Genomic DNA, 26,384 nt, shown 5'->3' with positions numbered 1-26,384 from the left:
GGAAACACTTCACTGTTAATTTCTTGTTTTTTTGTTTTATTGTGAATGAAGGGTTACTGATTCCTACTCTTGGATCAGCTTTAATCCACATCTTGTTAATATATAAAGCAGTTGCATTTCCAGTTCATTAATACTGTCATAATCCATTTCATTATCTTCATTTTTCTGTCTGATTTAATTGCCTTAATATTGCTGTATTGTTTGAATTCGTGAGGTCCCCAACAGTTAGCCATTTAATTATGTAAATCAAAGTGTGTTAACAACATTACACGAATGCCTGTAGCCCAAAAGCAGGCAAATCTATGCCTTTTATTAACCATGAAAAGTGTTCAAAACCTACAACAAATTTAAAAGAAAAAAAAAAGACTTTCCTTTCTGACAAAAATTACAATTTCAGTATAAGGAATGTAAGATCCCACGGGATTTGGGTTAGTGCTCCTTGAGGAGAAACAATGACTGTGTTGTGTGTATCCTAATTCATGAATTTTCGACAATTTGGCGCTTTACATAAACACGGGACTTTGGATTCATCAGGCTCATCAGGATCAAACAAGTAGTCATACCTGCCAAATACAATAACATAATCAATAAGAGTAGTGAAATTTCTCAATACAATTTTGATAGAGGGGAGAGAGAAATACGTTAGCTCGTCACCAGCAGATACACTAGCTTGGCAATGGGGACAATCCGACTCACTCACCACACTCATAATCCGCATAGTAGTTGGGCATACACTGTACTCAATAAGGGAATAGGGACCATAATACGATATGATAACTGGTAGAGAAACAAGTAGCTATCTCAGGGCTGGATTATGCAAGGAGGTGACATCGCATTATATATTAACTTAAATAGTGCATAACTACCGAATGATTGATTAAGCGAGTGTATGTTCCCTTTATCAGTGCGCATCAACAACTACCTCTTCACTGATCTTGAAAAGCTGCAAAATAAAAGCTTGCACATTTATCTCATAAGAAATAAAGGGGCAGATGACAGAAAAATTGTTTGCTGTTTTTGATCAGTTATGTTTCCAAGGTGCCAAAAGAGTGAACTCAGGGACTCACTCAACATCAACACAACTCTACATTTTAACTCTTAAAGAGAAAAACTTGCAGATTACAAGAGCATAGGAAAGTTAACTCACATAGCAGTCTTTTCCTTCTAATCTGTAGCGGACCTCTCTAAAGTCTGAATACTGCGCCTAACATGTTACCACGATACTCAAGAACCTGAAAAAGACATGTGGCTGGAATCTGTTTAAAGGAATCACATCAAAACAAATACAGCATAAAAAATAATCTGTGTTCCATTCACACAGTTATAGCTAGCTAGGACCTCTGAAATGGCAAATCAAAGATGTTGTGGTAATGCTTACTAACAAACAATAGAAGAATCCAAGCCATTGGACCTCACTGACACCATAGACCATGATAGAAACATGAGAAATTCATCCCAGAGAAAGTTTCCTTAGCAAAAAGCACTTGAAAAATGAAAAAACATGCTTTTAAAAAACATCAAATTGTTGACTCTTTAATTCACACACCATTTCTCCTTCTTGAATATTTCTACGCGCAAAGAGGCCCCAGCCATGATCCAGATCTACCAAAGCAAACCCGGTCATGTTCGGGTCGCTGAAGAGGATGTGTATCCATAAAATAGTTAGAAAACAGCTCAATGAGATAATATTTAAGAGGTAAACTGATGAAGATAAATATTTGCCTGTAAGTGGTAAAGGGCGTTCACGAGAAAAGAGGAAAAACTTTAGGCTCCTTACCACTGTAAGAGGATAGAAAATGAGCAGGAAAGGAGGAAAACTACCATAAATTTCTAGAAAATTCCAAATTTAAAACAGCAAATGAAGTGAAAAACATAAAATTCTCATAAAACATTAAAGGGAACAAGACATTTACTCTGAATGTGTTCAAACTTTGTATTGTGCTTAAAGGATGATGGCAAGGTCCCATCACTTGGGGGATGTGGCTTCTTCTTTGCTCTCTAGCAAACAGAAACAAAATGAAGGTGAGAAGAAGAAAAGGTTACATACGTAGTCACAAACAGATAAAACTTTCAATACATTACAAAGTGTAAACAACCCGGCCCACTGTCAAGATATTGGTACTCATGATTCTTCTAAAGATGAAGTCCTAAGTTCCGAATCAAGAGGATGTGTATAAATACACAATATCTTGACAATGGGAAGGGTGTTACAATAAGACTCAAAAATGGTAGATGACAAAGCAATTAGCTAAGCATACAAAGATGAGAAAAAGTTGAGAATTCATGATGACACCACACAATTTATCATAAAAATAAGGAAACCACAATACATGAATATGATACCACACAGTTCTATAATAGCCACAAGGATAAACCGCACTTACATGTATGATACGTAATAGTTATTTCAGCACAATAGGAAAACAAATTAAGCTGCATGTTTTTAGGATTGTCTTCTACTTGTAGATTCGTTTGACATTCTAATGTCATCCATCAAAAACAGATATTCACATCCTATTTGATTTAGATATTGACAAAGAAAGAAAATCAACTTCAAGTTCTACTCTCTATCAGAAAAGTCTTAAAGAAGTTTCTAATCCCTTTTATTCAATTAACCAAACCAGAGACCTAAGATCATCTCTTAGTTGATCATAATCTGGCAACATCCACAGAATCTTCCAAAAGGCAATCCAAAATCAACTCAAGACCCCAAAACCCTAAAAAATAAACTTAATAACAATTAAAGAGGGAAAAAAGAAAACCCAGAAGAAACAAAACCAGTAGAGCACCCTTTGGACATAATGTACAATACAATATAGAATATTTCATTAACTAAAATACTTCTTGGAAACTGAGCTTGGACTCTATAATTGCGCATGATCATTACCAAAAAGAGGGAAAAAAAAAAAAAGAGATATGCTTAAGCCTTATTAAACAGATATAAAAATGTTAGCTACCTTCTTATATATTCGATCTTTTAAATACAAGGCACCTAGCAGCAGAGAATGGCTCAATCTCAGCAGATTCACACTGGAGAAGCCTCTTCGAGCTTTACTCTGTTAGATGGAAATAAGCCTTGAACCAGCTTCTTATTATTTGAACAGGTTTTTGGCAGAGAAGGCCTAGAGGAGTTTTGAATAATTTAAAACAGTATCGGATTTGGAGCCCTGCATCAAAAACAGAACATGAAAATGAACATAGAAATAGATACACACATATATTTCCATTAAATATGGCCCTTTCCAGAGCAGTGAAGGCAAACCTGTGATAAGCGCAATATGACACCATTTTGGATCTGTCTTCCATTTTTCTCCAAGGATAGCAACTGCAATTAAACAATATAGATGAATACAAGATTATTGAAAGATCAGCTAATGATTTGAATTGAGACAAACAGATGCATCAGGCCAAGAGCTTTGAAAACCAAATAAAAGTACACAAAAACTTAGAAAAAGATGGGGGTTACAATATACACTAAATAAGTAGTGCTAATATTATTTTGTTGCAGATTAACAAATCCACACATTATGCCGCAAGATTACGGGTTGCCATACGTTAAATAATATATATCTTTGTTTACGAAATTTTACTGTTGTTTCAAATTTATTTCAACATTATTCATTCTTTGTAATATAACAACCATTACAATTAAGACTATAAGTGATTCAGCAAAAATAAAATAAAATAAAAAAAGTACACGTGGAGACTAAAGAGAAAAAAAAAACACAATTCATTGACATGGGACCTCCATATAACCCTTCACATATTGTCTAGTCTTTATTGAGTTATCTTTCCATAATTTTGTTAAGGGTCACATGAAAGAATAGCAGTCAAGGCTTCTATTTTCTTGTAGATGGCTTATTTAATCCCATTAGCATTTTAAACTTCAAGAAGATATTGCATACCAACAAAGCATTCCACATCTATAAGTTCAAAAAATAAATAACACACCAAATGAACAGTCTTGATGTCCAGAAATGAGAAATATGATCATCAATACCTTCAAACCTGAAAATTTACAAAGGTAAGAACAAAACAATAGTTCAAGCAAACTATGATAGAAAACAAGAAGCACTGAGCAACCCACCTCCATCCGGTACCCAGCCCTTGATGCACACATTGCATGATAATAAGTAGAACACTTGCAAATGTGTGCACGAGCCATGAATTTGTTTACAAATAACACAAACTATGAAACAAAATAATTCAGAATGCATTAGCTATATTAATCTACTCCATTCTCAAAAACTGCCAGCATCCAGCAAAGGCCATCTGATTCATCTACGAGACGGCCAGTTAAAAACTAACATAGATAGGGAAAAAAGAACTTTTAAAATTTTATTATTTTTAAAAGATGATTAACAATATGATTGGCTGCAGGCAAGCCCAATTACTTTACAGTTACAAAGAGCTGAGCAGGCTCCATCAGAGAAAAGAATTTGATGTAATACTCAAAAAAACTTTACTTACAAAAGAATTAGACGGAATACTTAAGATCCAAGAGCAGGTCCATCTTCTCATCACTGCAAATGAGACTTCAGGTTGGAAACCCATGCGCAAGTCACATGAACCCACAACGTTCAACATCAGTTGGCTTTACAGCACCGCCTGATGAGAAAGAAAATACAGATGTAGAACCATAATAAGGTCACTGAACCCACTCAAAATAGAAAATTGCTTCAGTAATAATATCCACACAAATGACAACTTTTTGGCAAAGAAGTTGTATAAAAGGAGTTCCAAAATCATCTTTAAGGGGAGAATATGTACTTATGCATAACTTCAATCGTTGTAAGTATTCAGCAGTTATACAGGCTCAACCCAGATGAGGGAAATTGTAGGAAATGCAGAATTAGCTTATAGTGAAGATGTATGACACCACAAGAAAACAGGTGCTTCATTAAAGACAACTTTCTGGTTATACTACTACACGACATCAACACCTAAACACACAACAAAAAAATTGATGACACATGAAATTCCAACAATCCAATAGACTTACCTTTAACAGGACAAAGACAACACTCCCGTAATATCAGTGTTTCACAGGCTTTGCAAACCCATGAAGTGAAATCCCGAACGTTTCTTGCCCCATAGCATTCTGATGTACTGCTATTTGACATCTGATAAAAATATAAATACCAAAATATCATTAATATTACACAAAACTTTGAAAATACAAATATTTAGAATCCGCTGCCAACAAAGACGACTTGCTTGCTCAGCAAATATGTTGGCAAACTATCTAAAGGGATAAACTTTTGTAAAACGTCATTCTGAAGACTATACTGAAAAACGTGGCTGACAGCTCGCAAGCAAGTGTAAGTGCAATATGCCACAGTTAGCACCAGAGTAATATAAAGCAACGATGATGATACTGTGAAAGTGTCACTGTCAATACCATGCAGATATCTAATCTCAGTGCCATAATCATCAATGTATTAGGTGCCCCTGAATGGTGCTAAATCACATGAAATAAGACAAAAACCCCATTAAGAATACCTTGCAGATAATGATTTTGTGTAGTCCCAATCTTCAACCCATCTGCATACAGCGCAGCGTTCTGTTGTCCATTTGGCATAAAACAGGTTCATATCTCTGTGATAGAGAAAAATAAGAGTTAATACAATCAACAAGAAGAAAACTTGAACAGTGCAACAAAACAGAAAACAACCTCTAATTTATCTATTTGTCAAAATTATATATTTAAAGCCCGAAGTACCTCGCAGAAAAGCCAGCAACTTCTGCTTCCGCTCTTTTATAGAGGGTCGCTTGAGGTTTGACAGAAACCAGAGCACTTTCATGGAACTCTGCCCAACTTCAACATCTGCAAGGTCAAACAAGAACTATTTTATTCTTTTCCAGAATAAATTGGGGCTTTTTGCAAGGAAAGAAGGGGCAGCCAGGCAGGAGCAAAATTTATACTGAGAATGCTCCAAAAATGGAAATGAGAGTGAATGCCAGAGATATCTGCATTTACATGTTAATTTTCACCTATTTTACATCTGTGATCAGTAACCATTATAATGGATTTGCTTCACAGATCTCCAAAGATAGATGACTATTTCAAGAATGATAAGAATTCACCTAAAAACTTTATATGTAAAAACAAATAATATAATAATCGTTTGGTGCTTTTTCAGGACTTCTTGGTGATTCAAATCAAAAGCACTAGACCAAGTTACACCACCACCAAGCATTAGGCCCAATACTTAATGCAAAACACACATTATGGATTTACGAGAAATCAAATATATATAATTTTTAACTGGAGATACCATACATGTCAAAAGATAGCACTGTCCATGACGGGTCTTGATAGATCAATATTTATAAGGGTCTGACCAAAAGACTATCCTCAAATGATACATATACCTCCAACATGTAGAATTTGACAACTACACCATCAGTCAACAAATTCGATATTATATAACATGATACCGCAACTTTGACTAAAGCTACATTATTACATAAATCAATAATAACTATTAAAACAATATAATTTTTAGCACAGAAATGATTATGTCAACTAGCTATCCATCCACATAAATTCAATTTCATATAATTGATCATTCCAAACATCTAGAGACATGAACTTGACCAAGTGATAATCAATGTGAATGAATTTAGAAATAAAGAAGAATTCTGGACAAACCCATTGCTTAGTGGTAGCAGGAAACTTTCACCCTAACGCTAATCGCCAATTTTCAATTTGGAACCTGTATGTCTTTCCCATTCACTGAGAGCTAGTTTTCCTGTTCCACAAGACCCACATTTGCATACAACTTGAAACAGAAAATATAAAAGTGAACTTTAGAAACACACAGAGTTTTTGGTAGGGCAGCTAAGGCCCAAAAAGATAAACCAATCATTATAAGATACTAAAAGCCATTAAATTATTTTTCCTTACGAGTGAAGACTGGATAGTATATGCCTTCCACACCTGAGCAGAGAACGTAACCTATTGGGTAGTGCCCATTGATCATCTTGTTTTGTTGCATCTGTATCAAAGACTCTACAATCTCACGATATAGAATGGTAAAATAAAGCATCCAACTTCAGTCAGAATGCCAACACAATTTTTCAGGAAAAATATACAAGATCATGGCTTATGGATCTACAATCCTTAGATATCGTGGCAAAGGAAAACAACCAACTTCAAAACAAACAATCAGATCACATATTGCTGGGAAAGAGATGAATAAAGATGTGAGTTCAAAAATAAATGTTAAATATAGATGACATAAATCACGTATTGACTTTTGACTGCCATTTTTCCGAATCTGATAATTCAAATTAAATTTTGCTTTGCAAGGCAGGGCAGTAAATCAGTGCCCACCAGATCTTTAGAAAAGAAAAAGAAAACCTAGTCAGGGAGTCTGAATTCATGCGCTAATCTTGCAGGTAGAACATGACAGTAAACACAATATTTATACACGATGAACGGACCTTAAAACGGCTGCCAGAAATTTTGTCACATGCAGCATGCACCCAAACTTTACAACCATCACAGCGCACTAATCAGTGAGAAGATACAAACAATAAATAAATAGAAATTTGCCATTCCATTCAAGAAAAAAAGAAGAAGAAAAACCAAACTCTAAACAGACAGTAGATTGCCTCACCCAACTCCCACTATCGGAATGGTTCCAAAATTTCTTGCATATGCCACAAAAATGTTTTGACTGTGTAACTGGCATAACAATGCATATGGTTGTGAGGAGAAAATACAAAACTAAGCACAAAAACGACTTGAATCATAATATAGGCACATTATACTTTAATAAGGTAAGCAAGATGATAACACAGCTACTACTACCTCCTTAGCACATGTTTTACATAAAAATTGGCCTCTAATAGTTGAAGCCTTCATTTCTTATTTGATTTAAAAGGAGAGCTCATGCCACAGCCATCACAGGGTCTTGTATCTTTACTCTTTCCAAAAACACCCTGCATGGATAGAACTAATTCAATTTAAAGATGCTAAGGCAGGAAATATTTCATGAAAAAACTGACGCCACTCCCAACTGGATCCTTAAATAATGGAGAAACAAAAGGTTTTAAACTATAGGGTAAAAAACTGTCAATGCTACTATAGAAACGGAAACTCCTAAGTAGAAGAAAATAAAGATACATCTGATAGAAAAGAAGTATTTTTCTCAGATCCCAACCAATAAAATGTTCAAGTTTTTGGATGAAAAGATGTTTACAGATTTTTAGGACATGCTTGATTTACTCTCAAATACAATTAGCCAACGAATGTTTCAGAAACTGATGACAGGAAAGAGATAAAAAAGTTATCTTAGCAGCTTTTCGCATTGAGCATTGTAAGAAAACAAAGTAGAAGACATCTCTTAAAGGACCTCAAAATTTTGGTGGCAGATTCCTGAAACCGGACAGATTTTATAGCACCATCATCACTTTAGTTAGAATTCTACGATATGACGTCAAGCAAGTTTGAGGGAACTATCTAAATAGAAAAATTTTGTAATACAGGGTGGCTGAGGTAAGTCAAGCGACTCCATAAATACAGTTACTAGAAGTTAAAAAGAATAAGGTCAAGAAAAAGACAAACATACATAGACACTTGCCTGGTTTGAAAAGGGATAGTCCAGATCCTGGTTTGAACCAGTAGCCTCTTGAACCCATCGAAGAGCGGATTCATCATAAGTAGGGTTCCCAGCTGCCATGTTTATATCATGCATCACTTCTCTATAAACCCCTTGATCTGCAAAACAGCCTCCTCGAGTGCCATCTGGAAGTCACTGGGGTTGTAGTCAATCAATTCAGACTGCTCTTGGAACCTATATCAAGCAAATTCGCAACTAAGCACAAAACGACATAACATAAATTAAAAAGTTACATGAACCGACACTGCTGCCCACTGTCCATGAAGTCTACAAATGGAAATATCATTCTCGTTTGACCCAGGCATAATCTGTTATTGATCATTCAATGCACCACAATTAAAAGCCAAAATCTCCTAAACATAGTAATAACATCATACAAACTCATTAACTGAAAAAGGTTAAACTACAAGCAATACCTTTGATCTTCATTCCCGCATGCCGAAAAACATCACACAAGCTGCATCGGGTATGCAAGACCTCAAAACCAGCTCTGGCGCTTGAGTCATTGGATCAATCAATAGCCGGCCAATAAGGGTCATTCTTCCCTGACTTTGCCCACACTATGTCACACGAATAAAAATCTCTGGCCATATAACCCATCATCTTTTCTCTCACCATTCAAAAAAGCCTCCTCCTCGTTAAATCAACAATTTCTCAGGTTGGCACTGTCATTATCAAACATCAACCAACTGTTGTCGTGTAACGACGTCAAGGAACTTCGAGAACTTGAGTACTTCCTAATATCAAAACTCTTACAAACCAACTTCATCCCCTCCTCTTCTTCACACAATGTACCATATCTACGACTCTTACACCCAACTTTATCTTCTTTCAATTTAGTCTTCACATTGTGACTATAACTCTTAGGGTTTTAAAACTAAATTTTCCTTTTACATTCAGTTTCATCACAAGACAGTAATCACGCAAGCTAGCTAGTCTTACTTCCTTCTTCCAATTCTCAAAACCGAATCATTAAACCGTGAAGGAAGTACCTGAACTCGCCCACGTGACGTTCTACCCAACGGCGGTCGTGAAACCTCACTGTCCGCTTCTTCAATTTCCTCGAATCTGAGACCTTCGACTTCGACACCACCTATCCGGAGAACAGGATACTTCAGTGCACCAAGACGCAGCAAATCCTTTCTCAGCCAGAGCACCGTAAGAATTCCGTGAAAACTGACCGGAAGAATACCGGCAGCCACCTCACAAGTAGATTAAGCGGATAGTAACCATTAGTTTTGCGTTTCTTCCTCTTTGCTGAGTTCTCTCGTCCTCTTTAGCGAGACGCCGAGTTACACCGTTTCAAACTCGGCATTTGGATTTTAAGTTCCGCTTGATTATCATTCTCGGAAACAAAACGATCAAACCAATCACCACATCAATCAAAAACCAAAAGGACTCGCTCTTTCCCACTCCCGCAATTCCAAACCCTCAAACCCCACTTCTACGAATTCGCAACGTAAACCCTAAATTCCAATCGGTTTGGCCGTCAACAGCAATAGAGAAATCCAAAAAAAACGACGCCGAGGAGACAATCTCTCTCAGTCAATCTCCAAAACAACCACATAGAGCTGAATTGAAAAGGAGAAATCAAGATTCGAGAATTTGAGGAGAGAATAGATGGAATTTCAAAGATTCAGAGAGATCTGTTTCGTCGAGTCGACGAGCCTCTCCATCACATGCTTTAAATAAAGAATAAAATAAAATTTAGACGATAATATTCAGTAAAAAAATAACTGAATATATGGGGTTAATTAATAATTAATTTTTTGAGTTTTGTTGTTTAATAGGCAAGTTTTAGAGAGAAAAATAGGGAGGAGTGACAGAGAGATGTTTGGGTCGGGCGTTATCTAAAATGGTGAGATGTGAATGAATATTTAAACATGTGATGGTTCGGGTTTGGTAATGGGCTGTGGCTAATTTGCGCTATGTGTTGAATGCGCGCATTTTTCTTCCTCTATCTCGTGGGTATGGTGGATGCTTTTTGTGTGTGTTTCTTTTTTTGGGTATGGATTTTGAAGTGTTGTGTTGGTGTGTGGTTGGTTCCAAGAAAGTTGGAAATATGAGATTCGACATGTCGGGTTTTATTAGTGTTTTAAGGTTTGGACTATTGATTGGTGGTGAAATTTGTTGTTTAATGGAAGGAAAGATGATGTTGTGAATTGTGACTTTGAGGTGGATGTGTGTGTTATATAAGTCTGCAAATTGAATATGGCGAAGGTGGAGGGGGCCAAATTTGTGCAATTTTTGTATTTTTTTTGTTTGGTGGTGGGTGGATTTTGCAATTTTGAGATAATTACGATATGGGTTTGGGGTTTAGATGTAGTGATTTTTGTGTTGAATTTTCTGCAAGATTTGGATATGGAAAGAAGATGATGGCCACTGTGAACGAAGTTCAAATGAAAAGGTCGCTTTATATGAATATGAATTGTTTTTTAATTTATTTTTTTATGAGTATTGGCTATTATGCCTTTTGCCATATGGGTAATTTTTTTTTTTTTTTTTTTTTTTATTATAATATGAACGGGATGATCTTGATGTTGTTTATGTAGTGAAAGATTTTCATTGTTTCCAATAGATCTGACATAAATCCGATTCTTGAAGAGATGTGCGATGGAATTAAGGAACTTCACTATCATGATAAAATTGGGGGGGCTTTTTGATATATGGGTTTATGGATCTGTGTTACTCCCAAGTCTGGATATGATATGAAGAAGACAATCGACAAAGCATTTGAAGAATACAGGAGTAGTCAGAAAGAATAGTGGAAGAATCGACGTCTGTTCAATTTTATGATGGGAATGATGAAAGTAATTAGTATATTCATAAAAGGGTTTGTTTTGTTGAATTAATTTTATGGTGGATGTTCAGAGAAGAGAGAGAATGTGATTTGTTTGTTAAGTGGTACCACCTTTATTATGTGAATTTTTTGTTAGGTATTTTGGTAGATGGTGGGTGTATTGTAATTTTGATGGCAGAAGCATAGGGATTTGTTTTTGAATACAGAGAAAGTCGAGCAAGAAGAAGGAAGAACTGTGCATCTGTTGAAGAGGAAGAGGAAGAGAATAGGAAGAAGAAGAGGAATAAATGGGTTAAGTTGGGGTAAACAAAACGAGGCAGCCAGCCAACAAAATGGACTCGTAAGTTTCAGACCTGAAAAAACAGCTGATTTGGGCGGTGAAATAGCCGGGAAGTAGTGGGTGTTGCCGAACATCGATCCATAAGTGGCACTATTTCCGTGGTTTTCTACTTCCACTTTTGTTCATGTTGATATTTACCTTGGATACGTATATTATATGATTTGTTATTTTAGTTGCATATAAAGTTGGATGATGAAACATGAAATGTTTGATAGGGGGAATAGTGATAATGAAAGCATGTTTTTGGTTCTGCTTATGCTGAGAAGCAGAAGCAATGGAAGCAAGTGATTGCGAGTTAGATGAGTTTTCTACAAATTGGGTTTCAAATCTTTTAACATTTGTTTAATGTTTAAATGTTAATGAATAAGAAAAGAATTTGGAAGAAGATAGAAATAATAGATGAGGAAGAAAGAGTATTCAAGGAGAAGAGAAAAGAGATGTTGGTTTTCATTGACATATGTTAAATGTACAAGTAGGATTGATTATGCTGCAAACCATGATGAAAATTTCAAAATAAACCTTCATTTCCAAACACCAACTAGAAATTTAAAAATAACCCTTCATTCTCAATCACCCACAGCAATTTCAGGTCATTCCGGCCTGTTCAGCACAATCAACCTCCTGACACCACAATTACAATCCCCTCAACCCCCATCAAAACCCCTAACCTCCCCGCTTGATAAACCCCAATCCCGGTCGTGATTTTAGTATCAATCGCATTTCATTCAAATTTCAGCAAGTCTTACACGAAAAACACCCAAGACCACCAATAGCATCTTCGGTTTCCCCCTACCAAAACCCCAACATTTTCGACGCAATTGCCATCGATCGTCGTCGCCTCTCCCTTAGGATTTGCATTTTTTCGCCTCTTTCCGGCCAAATTTCAGCACCTCGCCGAGGTGCACAGGTGGAAAAGTGGGGTTTGGTGAGGAAGATAAGGGGATGGTGATGGTGATGTCAGGAGGTCCATTGTGTCAGAATCAGGTCGGATTCTTGGCTGATCGGGATCTTCTAGGGTTATTGAGATATAGATGTTATTTTAAGAAAGAAAAAAAAAAAGGGCGTTAATTAAGGGTAAGAATTTGCAATTTATGAAACCAGGGGTGGGAACTTTAAGATTCGCCTAACCTGGGTGGGAAAATATCGTTTACTCTTATTTATTCAATACTTTGGAAGTGAATCATTGTATAATGAGACCAGCCCAATTGCAATCTTGTTGAAGTAATTTATAACCAGACAAATTAATTTGATTGGCTTTAATACAAGAAAGCAACAATAGGCAGAAGAGACCAACCAATGAAGCAAGTCAATAACTTAGACTCATTCTCATCTCTTAGTAATGTAAAGTATGTATTATAATTTATAAAAGTTTTTTATGCAAATCCGTAAATTAATTTTTTATTTTTTATTCAAAGCAATTCAATGGTCTTAAAAAATGCAATCTTCCAATATTACTTTTATTTGCAAAAGATTCAATTGATTCTTTTCTTTTTTTATTATTGAATACATCATTGAAAGGGGTTATATAGAAATGAATGGGGTTCATTTGCATAACTTAAAGCGTGCAGAAGAAAATGGGCTAGCCCGCTATAAAGCCAAGCAAATTGAAGGATTAATAAAGTCCGTCTCTTAAAATTATAGTAAATAATATAAAGAAAAAATATTATTAAATTAGATTATTGAGAATGGAAGATAATTAAAGTTTTGATCATTTGTTCCTATACAACAAAGCAGCTAAATGGCGGCTCATCTTCATTCAACCAGCACTAAGATTTAAAGCAATTTTATTTTTATTTTTTGATATAAAAACCTTATAAAAGAGACAATTTTATTTTTTGATCATAAATTAAGGCCATCAAACAGAATCTTTACACTCTCTATAATTACTTCTGTCTTCTCTGTAGAAAATTTCATAACATTTAACCGAATCATGAATATGTGTGAGAAGTGAGCGGTGATCCGAATTCATGAATCTTTACACAAAACAACATCATCCAAATAAAAAAAATTTAAAAAAAAAAAAAACTGAAAAAATGGCCGAAATCTTCGACCTTCTCACACCAATGGCTGGAATCGCACCCAGCCACACCAATCTTCTCACCCAAGATCCAGTTTGAATTTGGCGGATGCGATTTGGCCGAATCACACCAGGCCGAGTGCGATTTTGGCTGAAAAGCATCCTACTAAATTCTAAGCATTCTTCAACCTTGTCTGATCTGTCACTCTATTTGAAATCAATTCAAGCAAGTGGGATAATTTCGGTTTCAAAAAATCAACACCTGGATTTTTACCAGCGTGATCTAAAAACAATCATAAGTAGAAGTGACAAGAAAATGAACAGCAGGATATGAGTGACAAAGTTGTTGCATGCCACCATGCTAGAGAAAATCATAAATGACCAAATCAAGGTTGAGTTTTTTCAAGATTTGGTGGAAATCAGGTGCAGCCATGTGAAGAGCTTCCTTGAGAGTGGGCATGAGTTGTGATAGAGAGGAAGAAGGTCAGGTGAGGTGAGGTGGAGTTTGGGGCGATGTGATGGGGTGGGGAAGAAAGTAAATGGGATTGAATTAGTTTAGTAAAATGACATAATTACCTTCAACAGTTTTTTTAAATTACTATTTTATCCTTCTTCAGTTAAACTTAACGGACGGATGTTAACATAGGTGGAAAAGTGTTGTTTGAAACTTGATGGGTGGGAAAGTGTTGTTTTGTTAAACTTGGGTGGGAAAATTCCTTCTCCCTTTTATTGTTGCGGAGAAATTAATTTTTATATATATTTATCAGTGCTATTAGCTAGCCTTAGCCATTGACTTTTTTTATTTTACGAGATTTACTTCTTCCAAAAATCTCAAGATCTACCTTAATATTAATTGTTTTCAATCACTTTGCTTTGAAATTTTGCCAAGAATGCGAACACCAAGAAAACTTTTCAACCATCTTCTGTAAAAGGCCTCTGCCTTCAACTTTGACTATCATCACCGGCTTCACAAAAATATTAGGATATAATTATAACAATTTATTTACATTATATTAAAACTTTTAGGAAGGGTACTGACACTCTCGTCTATCCTGCTTCCGCCATTGATTATTTAATTAAAATACAAATCCCGGAGTTCTGACAATCCCAGCTCATCTGCATGCCTATATGAATGAAAGAGCTGATAAATACGCCACAATGAAAGAGAGAGCAACAGAGAGGAGAGAGAACAAGAAGATATCAAGTTTCTAGCTAGGCATCGATTATCGTATAGCTTAATTTCCTGAAGAAAATGGTGAACTAAAAGCTGAAGTACCTTTGAGTCCGGCAGCTCAATTGTTCCATGCGCCGAGTTCAACTGCTACATCATCGCGATTGTTGGGTGCAAAACTAGAGTTAATCCAAGTGTTACAAGAAGGATTGAAGAAGACTTTGATCAAACATCCTCGTTTCTCCAGCAAGCGGTGAGTTTTCTTCTTTGTTAGTTTTTTATTGGTTACGTAACAATTTGAATAAACCATTCACAAGTTCTTTTATTCTATGTTTGACTTTCAAATTATGAATAAACATTATAAAATTAATGTTTAAACGATCCTATTATATGAATACTAGGATTCTCTAGAGATTTTCGGCAGATATTAATTATTATATGTATTACAAATAATTATTTGTTCTGAAAAGATATTTACCTATTTTTGATTTCTTCTCTTTTTATTATTAGTTTAATGTTATCTACTTTTGCACTTCTGTGCTGATCTTGATTATTTGATCTCATTCACTGTAAAATTCTATCGATCAAATAAATTTGTTGCTTCATTTATTTCATTCAATATATTATTATGTCAATCATGTTCGTAAACTATTAAATTTATCTTATTAGGCTGAAAATATATACTATTCAGATCTAATGGTGTATATGAATCATCCTACAAAACAAAATATATCAAGACGCTCTGGTGACGCCCTCGACTCTGAGTAGAGAATTACCGTGTACCATATATATGTCCATAAAAACGTTCAGACTAGAATAGTCTGTTTTTAATTTCTTTAGCAATTTGAGTAGAGTCTGAGTTTTATTTTTTTTAGAATATTTTTTTTCTATCATTAAGTTTTTATTTCTATGTTTGAAAAAAAAAAGGTCACCGAAGGAAGGAAAATGAAATGGAGTCAAACAAAAGTAAATGTCGAAAAAACATGTTATTGTTCGGATATAGATCAGAAATGGAAAATCCTGAACAATTTGTTGAAGACTACATCTCCCATATAAACACACACCAACTGGATCTCTCAAAACCCTTATGGGAACTTCACATCCTGAATGTTAAAACCTCGGAGGCAGAAGCCATAGGAGTGTTTCGGATTCACCACTCAATTGGAGATGGAGATCTCTCATTTCTCTTCTGCTTGCATGCACCAGAAAAACCTCTGACCCAGAAGCGTTGCCAAGTGTTCCAGTGCAGAAAAATGAAGGTTCAGGTGCTCTGAACGGGAGATTGGTGGTTGTTTTTGGCAATATGGTCAGGAATAATGTTAATTTGGAATAGCGTCGTGGATTTGATTATGTTTTCAGCAACAACGTTATTTTTGGAAGATACAAGGAATCTCTGAAAGGTGGTCCTGGAGATGAGAATGCTCCAAGCTGTTTGTTACAGAAAATTGAATTTGGATGACATTAAGTTGTCAAGAATGCAATGAACATGGTATCTTACTATTCCCTTTAACGTTAAAACCAGATAAAATTTATTATTTCGAAGTATTATATAATAAAAAGAAAAAAAATACTTTTAAGCATTAATATAATCAATTTTTTGTTGTTATGATCTTAATGTGTACCTTCTTAACGGCGCACATTATTATGTTGATTTGTGCTTTAAGTGCCATATTAAAGCTAGCTTCACCATCGAAAATTTATGACCATGAAAATTGATTGTCATAGATGCCTGAAATGATCAGACAATCCAGAGTATTGGCAGCGAGCTCATCCCCTTTTATTGTTCTATTCTTAATTTCCTTGCGCTTTGTATCATTAAATTGTTATAATTATCTGTTCTTGTTGTTTGATGTGGGTGAGTTAATTATTATTAGACCATCAACGATGTATATGGGAGTTACACAAGCTGCTCTCTCGCGGTATCTCATCGGATCAACTGTCAGTTCTCTTTCAAACCCTCATATCTTTTTTTTTTTTTCAATCATATATATAATTATTAAAATAATTGACCATACTGTATTTACACTAAAATCCCAAGTAAACTATCCAAAACTTAGATGTATTAATTAATACTTAACGAGTTTCTCCCTCAGCAGCTGAAATGATGGAGAACACAGTCAAGTAATCTTCCAAAAAACATCCGCCTTAGGGCATCTGTTCTTGTCAACCACCAAAGGGTATCCAGGTGAATTATCTCTCTTGTTATGATAATATTTCTAATCAAAATCAGTTAATACTAATAATAAAGAAAAAATTATCCCATGCCATTCTAAATATATGCTAGGTTATAGGTATTTAGCGAAACTTCAGAAAAAATAAATAAAAATAACCTCTAGTTTATCTAAAGTATTAATATTAATCTGTGTTTTATGAACTTATTTTTATCATAAATTTTTTTTTTTTCTAAAACAGGCATTGGCGTGATATGATGGAGAAGGGATCCAAGGGCGGGTGGGGAAATAGGATCGGATATGTTCTTCTTCCCTTCAAAATAGGTTTGCAAAATGACCCATAGAGTATGTTCGTGGAGCTAAAGCACAATCGATAGAAAGAAGCCTCTCTTGAAGCTCTATGCACATTTCACTGACAGTTAGTACAGGGCATTTGGTTACAGGGTATGGATATAATCAAACATGTTCATCCGAAATTAAATTAAACTACTTTAAGCATTGAACTAATTTTAAATGCTTAAAATAGGTGGCTGCTGCTACGGCGGTGAGAGTTCTTTCAAACACTACAATGGCTTCTCAAATGTGGGTGGCCCTCAGAGGAAATTAGCTTTTATGGCCACCCCAATCCTTATATTGCTCCAAGTGTTATGGACATCCGCAGGTAAATACTCTTGATAATACAAAATAGATGGGTGGTTCACGATTTCATTTTGTTGGCGCCCGTCAAACCTGCAAGATCAGTAATATTAGATTGACGGTTTGCAGGCATTGACAATCCATTTCCAAAGCTATGTGAATAAGATGATCGTTGTTGTAGCTGTTGACCCAAATGTGATTCCGAATCCTCACCAACTTTGCGAGGATATTGATGAATCTCTCAATATCATCAAGAAAGCTTTTATAGAAAGAGGATAACTAATCATATGATGTGTCTAATAGTACTAATAATTTTTGATTGAACGTAATCAGATCAAGATTTGTGCCGTAAATTGTATTACCATTATATGAAGTATTTGATTTTGTAAGTCAAAAAGTGGTTCTCTTGGTTAAGCAGTACAAGAACTAAAACTGAAGCGAGGCGGAAGCCTTATAGATGAAACTGGGCTACTTTGTATTACAGCCCAGCAAAATTAAAGCCTTATAGATGGAATTTTTCTCAATTTAAATTACATAATAATAAAAAAACCGTTGGAATGAAATAGCTGAAATTTTATATTAACAGATGCAGAATATTGTTTTATGTTATTTTATATTACGTGTGAGTATTTGCTTGGTTGTAATATGTCATGGGTTGTTTTTTCTTTTTTCAGGATTTTTTTTTTTTAATGTGTTTTGGAAATAATTTTTTTATTATTTTCAAAGAAAAAATAGAATAATTTTTATAAATATGTGAGATTTAGTGGTGTTAAGAATAAAATTTAGTTTTAATTTGTAAATAAAGAAGTAGAGCTGCTTAGCTTGAAATAAGAGCCAGTAGAACCACTCACTATTCTGGATTACTCATCTTAAAACATTATTTGGTAGTTAGTATTGACTCCATGGAGTTAACCAAGTGCCTAAATTATGTAGTCATTAAATATGAAGCTTTGAAACAGTCGGCAAAATGATTCATTTTGTAGGTGGTGTCGATTACAGAGAAAACCAAGTGAAATTGGGTTGGCTCTCTTATTTCAAAGATTTTGTGATAATGACTATGTAATTATGTCACATCCGGAAAATAAAGCTTGCATTCAATTGGAAAACAAATTCATGAAGATTTGTTTCACAAATTGTGCTGCATTCATGTACTTGACTAAAGTACTTTTGTTTGATTCATAATAATCAGCCGATCAGCCATTTTGCAGCAATATAAACAGATTGAATCTATCTATCCGTGGAAGCATTGCCATTTCGTTAAACATATATATGAACAAGTACAATTCTTGCTTCATTTTATTCAACAAACCTTATATACAATCCTATCGCCGTTTTACTTAGTAGGTTATTACAGAAAATAAGAGATCGACTACTTCTGCAGGAGTGGGAGGGGGGTGCTTGTTTATTTAGGCTGTCCACTAATTCTTTGCAGGCTTCACTACTACTCATTCATTGCATTGCACTTCATCAAACTTAGCTATTCATTCCTATTCTTCTTCTTACCGAATTAGTTATGAGTTATTGCCTCCTGGACATGTCTGGTTCTTCTGTCTTTGCAAAACGTCCACGAATTCTTGGTTGACTGTCTGCAAGAGCCTTCCTGCAAGCATACTGAACAAAGACATGTAAAAAGCTTTAGTAATGAGTCTTCCATAGAGTCCGTTGCCAGAAGCAACGCAAATTTATGTTGCTAAGTTAAGAATAGACATGTGCATACACATGCTAAAAGTTCGCATAGAATTGAATGGGTTTGTAGTTTGTTTTTGCCATAACAACAATAATCTATGGAAAAAGCAAAAAGCATAAGTATTACTAATCAATCTTACCTTGATTCTTCTGCCAAAGTTCCTCTTTGTCTTTTTATTTCTGTATCTGGAAAGCTTTTCCCTGCGGTCCTCAGTAGGGCAGGTGGTGATCATTACAGGCTGTTCGTGAGGGGAGTGGATGAAGCTCATATTGTCATTACCAAGAGTCTGTCATAAAAACTCAGTATCAATGACCCAGCCCCATCCTGTGGAAATGACCAGAAACATCTAAACATTTCTCAGTCCATAGACTACTATGCAAAGCTAATACTCGGTGGGTCATGCCACAAGTATGAGCAAGGAGAAAACGAAGATGCTAACAAATGAGCCATGTTGCCCACGGCAAGACCTCTAATAAGGAGTAATTGCCTATACGTGGTCTAGAATTTATAGAGGAAAAAGATTTAACCCACCCAACTCTGTCCATGGGGAGAAAGATTAAAAAACCTATTAAACAGAAGGGTCTATCCAGTGGTATTTTCATCTTCTTATGATACACGGACACACCACAACCGTGGACTACAGGATATATTCAGCGTTGGCTTTCAAGTAACTCATAGGTAGAGGCTTTAAATTGCTAAAGTCTAACTGGATTAGTCGTTACTTTGGAGACATGATCAATATACTACAATGTTTATAGAAAAATAAACCGTCAACCATTGTTCACTCAAAGAACTAAGTGCACAACCTTGATATCAATCATTTGAAAAGTAAGTCTCGCAAAAAGACCCTCCCCATCTACCCCATCTAAGGTGACTTAAAGAAATGGAGAAAAATAAATCCAAAAAATGCAAATGCTTTAGGAAACCCACTGCCCAAACATGTAGAGTAAAATTATAGAAGCACATACGGGGAAGAGAAAAGGTTAAAAACATTGCAAAAATTAAGTCTGACCTTTATGTCTCCTTCACTGAATGCTCTCCGCATGCCATAAACAGATCCAAAATCCATACCCGGAATCTCCAGAAAACTTGGTTTCATCATAGTCCCACGCACCCATTCCATTGAGGTTAAGCTTCCAGAGCTCACACTTTTCTGAAATGGTATATCAGGAAGCAACTTGCTTTCTTGAATTTGGTTTTCATCAGTCCTCATAACAGGAATTTTGACATCAAGGACCTCAGAAAATGGTGCATCTATCACTCCTTTGTCCACAAGATCCTTCTCCCACTCAGAGAAAACCTCACTCAAAAGCTGTTCATGGTGAATTGAGTCAATATTTGCAACCTTGAGTCCTTGGGAGGCGATGACATCTTCACCACAAGAGATCATTGAAATGGCTGATGTCACAGGATCTAGCTCCCCAAGTGGTTCTTCCATGATTGGCTCTGGAGCTTTGAATAAATCCCCTTCGTCTCCCAGGTCAAAGTCTAACATGGTGGGGATCTTGACATTGTTGCTCTACACAAGAACACAAAATTAAAAATCAGTAATTATTGCAGGAGATGCCACATGAAGCTGCTCTGCATTAGAACACTTTACCAATGACATTAGTCACAATTAAGGATGCTGAAATTATCGTGTACAAAACTTTAAGAAGAATCGGAAACTGTAAATTAAACCGCTACTCCTAATAATCACAAATCAAGCCAATGCTGAATTGACCAATCACGAAAACACCTCATTTCGAATGCCCCAATACCATCTCATAACTGTCTTCTGAAATCTAAGATGGATAACAAATTTAAGAATGAAATTAACCACATCAAATGTATTATAGACACACTCAATCCACAAGTTCAAGAACAAAAATCTACAATTACCATCATAATTTTTTACACGACGATCATCTAGTCCCCACGCCACCAGACGGACATGCATCAATGTACATAAATGAACCATAAGAGGTATTGGCAGTTTTTGTAATCTATTTTATCAACTTTTTAGACCCTAATCAGATAGTCTGCTACTTCAACATTCATACTTTTACCAAAGCAATTCAATCCAACTTCAAAAGCACAGCATCCCTTTAACTTGACCAAACTAAAATATCATTTAAAAATAATAATAAAACTAAAATCTTTTCTGTCAAATATTTCCGTATGACAAATTCTATTTCAACAAGAAATTTCCATTATAATCAAACCACCAAAAAGAACAAAAAAAAAAAAGGAGTTTAGTTAACTTAATCTCAATGAGGATACAATTCACTTTTACCTAATTTACCTAAAGTAAACATCTAACATTACTTCTCATGGCAATTTGCAATTCTTCAACTTTCACAAAATCACTTTCCAAAACAAAACTAAATAATAATAAAATTGGAATAATAATAAAGGCAGAAATGAACTTCTGTCTTCCTTTAGTCTCATAAAAAAAAATTAAAAATTAATACAAAAACAAAAGGTTTTGCTTTTCAAAGTGCTGTAAAAAAGCTAAAAACCAACTAATACTGCACCTCAAAAAGTTATAAAAGAACGGAAGAATCCTTGAAGAACACGGAACTTGTGACTGTGAAATCATTTCTAATTTATATTCTCACTTTTCTTTTTCTTTTTCAATTATGATTGTTTATACCCTGTTTGGCTTCCAAGAAAATGTGCACAAAGAAAAGTCAGGATATTAAAAAAGCTTCGTTCTTTGTAAAAACCCATATAGCATATTCCACAAACTTTTAAAATTCTATAATATTTCGAAGAATTAGAGAAAATAACAGAATCAATCAAATTTCTAAACAAAAATTGAATCTTGATGATCAAAAACTAAACTTTGCAACACCAACTCAGTAAAAAAAGTATAACCAAATGTAATTTGCATTCAATTTTCAAGATTTTGCTCCATTTTCAAAGAAAGAAAACATAGAGTACAATAAAACTACAAACACAAAATTGAAAACAAGTGAAACCCGGTTGAAAACAAGTGAAAGAAATGCAGATCACTTGAAATTAAAAGAGAGAAGACATGGAGAAAAAGACAAAGAGGGAGAGGGGAAGAGTACCAAAGAAGAATTGGGTTTATATGATTTACAATATTCTTCAAGTTGCTGAAAATCTTGAGAAAAATTTTGCATGTAGGGGAAGAAAAGGCCGGTTTCTGCATACATTTCTGGAGAGAGGAAGCAAAATGATGAAAGAAGAAAAGAGGAATGGAAGCAGAAAACGAAGAGAGCAGAGAAAAATGTGAAGTATAGAGTAGAAAGAAAGAGAAAGAGAAGGAGAAAAAGAGTAGGTCTGAGCTCTGATATTGGGACTTTAAGAAGAGAGAGAATTTATATATATATATAATAATCTTAAATTTAATTAATAATAAATTAAAATTATTTTTTTATTAATTGAATAGGAATCATGTTATATGTCATATTAGCATACCCGCATACCGCCCTATAGGAGCCCTTTGTTTATGGCGGTGGGAACTGTGAAATATCGTTATTTTAATTTAAATTACGTATTTTACTTTTGTGTTTATTTTTTGGGTCAATTTCCAAACTGTTTATTTAAATTTTGAAATTATTTAGGTTTTGATTGATATAAAGTTCAAGTACAATTTTTGTTTATGAAAAGAAGGAATACAATAAAAATATGTTGGATGAAAAAGAGTTAGCTGTCTTCAAAAATAGTTTTTGAATACAATTTGTGTAAAATCCAAAAACTAATTAAACAGTCATTTTCATAATTTTCTATAGTTTTTAAATATTATATCAAACTTAATTAAAAATATTAAGATATAATTCAAAATTTTGAATTCCAATTTTGAACATTATTTTAAATTACAAATAAATAAACCCTAAATATCTGTTAATTAGGATATTAAGTTGAAGTTAACCTTATTATTTTTGGAGTCGACCTTGATTTATATGAATTTTTATTTGTTGAAAGACAGATGCAAAGGGACAAATAAATAAAATAGTGTATTGCATCATTGAATTTTGTGGGTGTTAATCAGACGAGATCATAGTTTATGATGTAACAAAAATAATAAATATTTTGTCCTATGCTATATAATATAATTTTATAAATCACGGTTGGGATCCCGTGATTAAGAAAATAAAATAAATAATACTACACATACATCATTCTCATACAACATTATGTGGCAAGATGTGATTGAGTAAAAGTTTAATTTTAACTTTAAATTAACCAATAATATCTCACCACATAATGTTGTATGAGAAATATTGTGTGAAAATGATGTATGTGTAGTATTACTCAAATAAAATTACTATTTAAACTCATAAATCTCCAAATCATCTGTGTATTTAAGCTAAGTAATGAAAATTTTGAAGTAAGAAATAACAATTAACAGTGAAAGATTAAAGTAAATAAATAAAAAATTATAATTTAGAGTAATAAAAAGAAGAAGAAAAGGTGAAAAGAAGACAAGATATAATAAGGACAAAGTGTAAAAGGACATGATAAAATTGTCGAGTGTCCCCATGTCTCTTATCATGCTCATTATTTTATATTGTTTTATTTATTTAATTATTTTAACTGCAAATTGCACAGGTGAATGCACCCACTCTCTTGTCATCTTTGCCTTTTGTGGCCTACACTGTTAATGCATCAGTCTTTCACATGTCATTCTTTACCCCCTCACGCTCCTTTTCAGCGCGTCTACCCTCCCTTCTCTTGCATCTTCATGGTAACTTCCCTTTATTATTTATTGTTTCTTTTTTGCCCTTTAAACTTCATCATATATTATTATTACCCTAAAAATACTGATTGACCAACACAATCATACATTAATAAACGACTATCCTTAACGTTTTTATTTGGATGATTGAGTTTGAATTTTATACTAAAAAATCTTCTAAATACGAGACTGTATCGTTGATACAATCAAAAACTTTAAGAGTTGGTTTTTTTTTTTTTTTCCTAAATATCAATCTAACGATTATAAAAGATCCGATAAAATTTTCATTTATCACGTAACCAATCCCTTAGTTTTGGTGGTGGGGTAAAGATTCAAAGCCAATATTTGTGGTTAGGAGTTTGGCACAATTTAATTCATTATAAGCATAATTACTGTCAATGATGATTAAGTGATAAAAGACGGAGAATAACAGTGAGATTGGAGGAAGGAATATATGAAGCAAAAGCAACAATTATGTTGTCTAAGTTTGTTTGGTTCTATTATAAAAGGTAATTTTATCAAGATTAGGTAAATTATAAGTTAATTGAGATGATATTATTCTGGTCTAAGTCTCGACCTTTGATAATCATTGGATCCAAAATATTTATTTTTTAAATATTAATATAATAATTTTGTTTTTAATAAAATTTATAGGATGAACTTCACCAATGAAATTGTAGATTTAATCATAACAAATTAATTCATAAATTAATCTCCACTAAGCATGATTATTGCTTCTTTCGGCAGCTTAAATATTCCACTAATTTTTACCTAAAATTATTATGGTTTGAAATAATTTATTAACTTTAAATAGTGATTATAAAATTAAACATTATAAGAGATGTTGAAAGGTTGACCTCCTAGCTTTTCTCAGGTACATTGAATTGTGATTCGACAAAATTAATTAAAAATAATAATGAACTTAAAGATTAGAAAGATTAGACCTTAACCAACTTGATCAACTTCCCATAATTTTGACTGCAATTTGCAAGTGCCTAATGAGTTAAATTTGGATCCATCATGATTTGATTTAGCTTTCAAATTTATTATTAATTTAATCATGATGATCTAATTAACATTAATTGAGAATTAGTTTAAGATAATATACTTTTAAGCTTGTATTTCTTTTGTTGACCCCGTAATGTTGTCCACCACGGTACTTGTTTTTTAAATAATAATAACCCTTTTAAGTAATTTCCTTTCAAATTCAACATAACACACTAATATTTTTAGCATTATGTATATATTATTGACCAGGGTATTCGGGTCAGCTTACGTACACCTCAACTAATCTTTCAAGACGCTAAAACTATCAGCCCGGTAAGAGCTCTAGTATCTACCCCCATTAGCAACCGAGTAGGAACTCAAACTTAAAACCTCTTCAGTAATACACCCAAGAGTATTTATCGAATCACTCGGCTACTTAGGACAGGGTAGCTTTTAGTAAATATTTTCATGATTAAAGGACTTTTTCCCCCCTAAATAATGGTTTAATGATACTTTCTTACCCATAGACTTTTAAAATATCAATTTACTACTCAAATTTATATTCCATTTCCGATTTCAGCATCATTGCGACTCTACACCACCATCATTCTATTTCTTGATCATCATTCACCAGAACCCCCCAAACCCTACTTCCCCCAACCCTGCCAATCATCGGCAATTGAGTGATTAGAGTTTGCGCAGCTGTCCCTCCCAAGTCAAATTTTGATCAATCTCAACCACCAAAATCCAACATTCCACCACCAAAAGAGTCATCGACCTCCTCTCTTTAAAAGTCCTAATAGGTTGGATCGAATTCACTCTCTATTCGCTACCATGATATAAATTTGGATAGTAAAATAGAATTTTAAAAGTTTATGGGTGAAAAAGTGTCATTAAGCCATTATTTGGGTGGAAAAAGTTCTTTAACTCTATTTTCACTATCTTTAAAGTTGGAGTTTATTAATTGCATTTGAATGTGTCAAGCAGGGTAGATTTCAAAGTCTTACCCTAAAATTTTTATATTTGATAATATGTTATCTTATTTGATATTATAACTTTTGGTGAGACCTTAGAGAAAATCAGTGAAAGGTAATATTGGTAATTTATTAAGTTTACAAAATTAATATATAAATCAAGAACACAAAGTTGTTATATATAGATAATAATTTTGAAATTTGTTTTTACAGTGGAGTTAATTATTAACTGAAAAATAGTATATCCGGTGGATAAACTTTGGGGTATTGCTAAGAAGAGACTC

At 34.1% G+C, this 26,384-nt stretch overlaps 1 protein-coding gene and 2 pseudogenes across 3 annotated transcripts; 1 reads left to right on the top strand and 2 right to left on the bottom strand.

The window, feature by feature from the left end:
* Positions 1-280: 280 nt before the first annotated feature.
* On the bottom strand, positions 281-9,974 carry LOC116127311 (annotated as a pseudogene).
* Positions 9,975-15,968: 5,994 nt separating this feature from the next.
* On the top strand, positions 15,969-18,044 carry LOC116127310 (annotated as a pseudogene).
* Positions 18,045-19,155: 1,111 nt separating this feature from the next.
* LOC116127262 (zinc finger protein CONSTANS-LIKE 1-like) lies at positions 19,156-22,700 on the bottom strand. Of its 3 annotated transcripts, none has more exons than XM_031412905.1 (4): positions 22,509-22,700; positions 20,465-20,971; positions 19,592-19,738; positions 19,156-19,376 (listed from the first exon to the last, which is right to left on the bottom strand). In XM_031412905.1, the coding sequence occupies exons 1-4, from the start codon at positions 22,611-22,613 to the stop codon at positions 19,284-19,286; spliced, it is 852 nt and encodes a 283-aa protein (XP_031268765.1). In that variant the 5' UTR covers positions 22,614-22,700; the 3' UTR covers positions 19,156-19,283. The 3 variants fall into 3 exon arrangements, with proteins under 3 accessions (XP_031268765.1, XP_031268768.1, XP_031268766.1); XM_031412908.1 differs by lacking the exon at positions 22,509-22,700 and adding an exon at positions 21,334-21,590; XM_031412906.1 differs by lacking the exon at positions 22,509-22,700 and adding an exon at positions 21,053-21,076.
* Positions 22,701-26,384: the final 3,684 nt, after the last annotated feature.

The sequence above is a fragment of the Pistacia vera genome, unplaced genomic scaffold (genome assembly GCF_008641045.1).
Source record: "Pistacia vera cultivar Batoury unplaced genomic scaffold, PisVer_v2 Contig190, whole genome shotgun sequence".
Taxonomy (NCBI): domain Eukaryota; kingdom Viridiplantae; phylum Streptophyta; class Magnoliopsida; order Sapindales; family Anacardiaceae; genus Pistacia; species Pistacia vera.
This window is presented reverse-complemented; position numbering and strand designations above follow the sequence as displayed.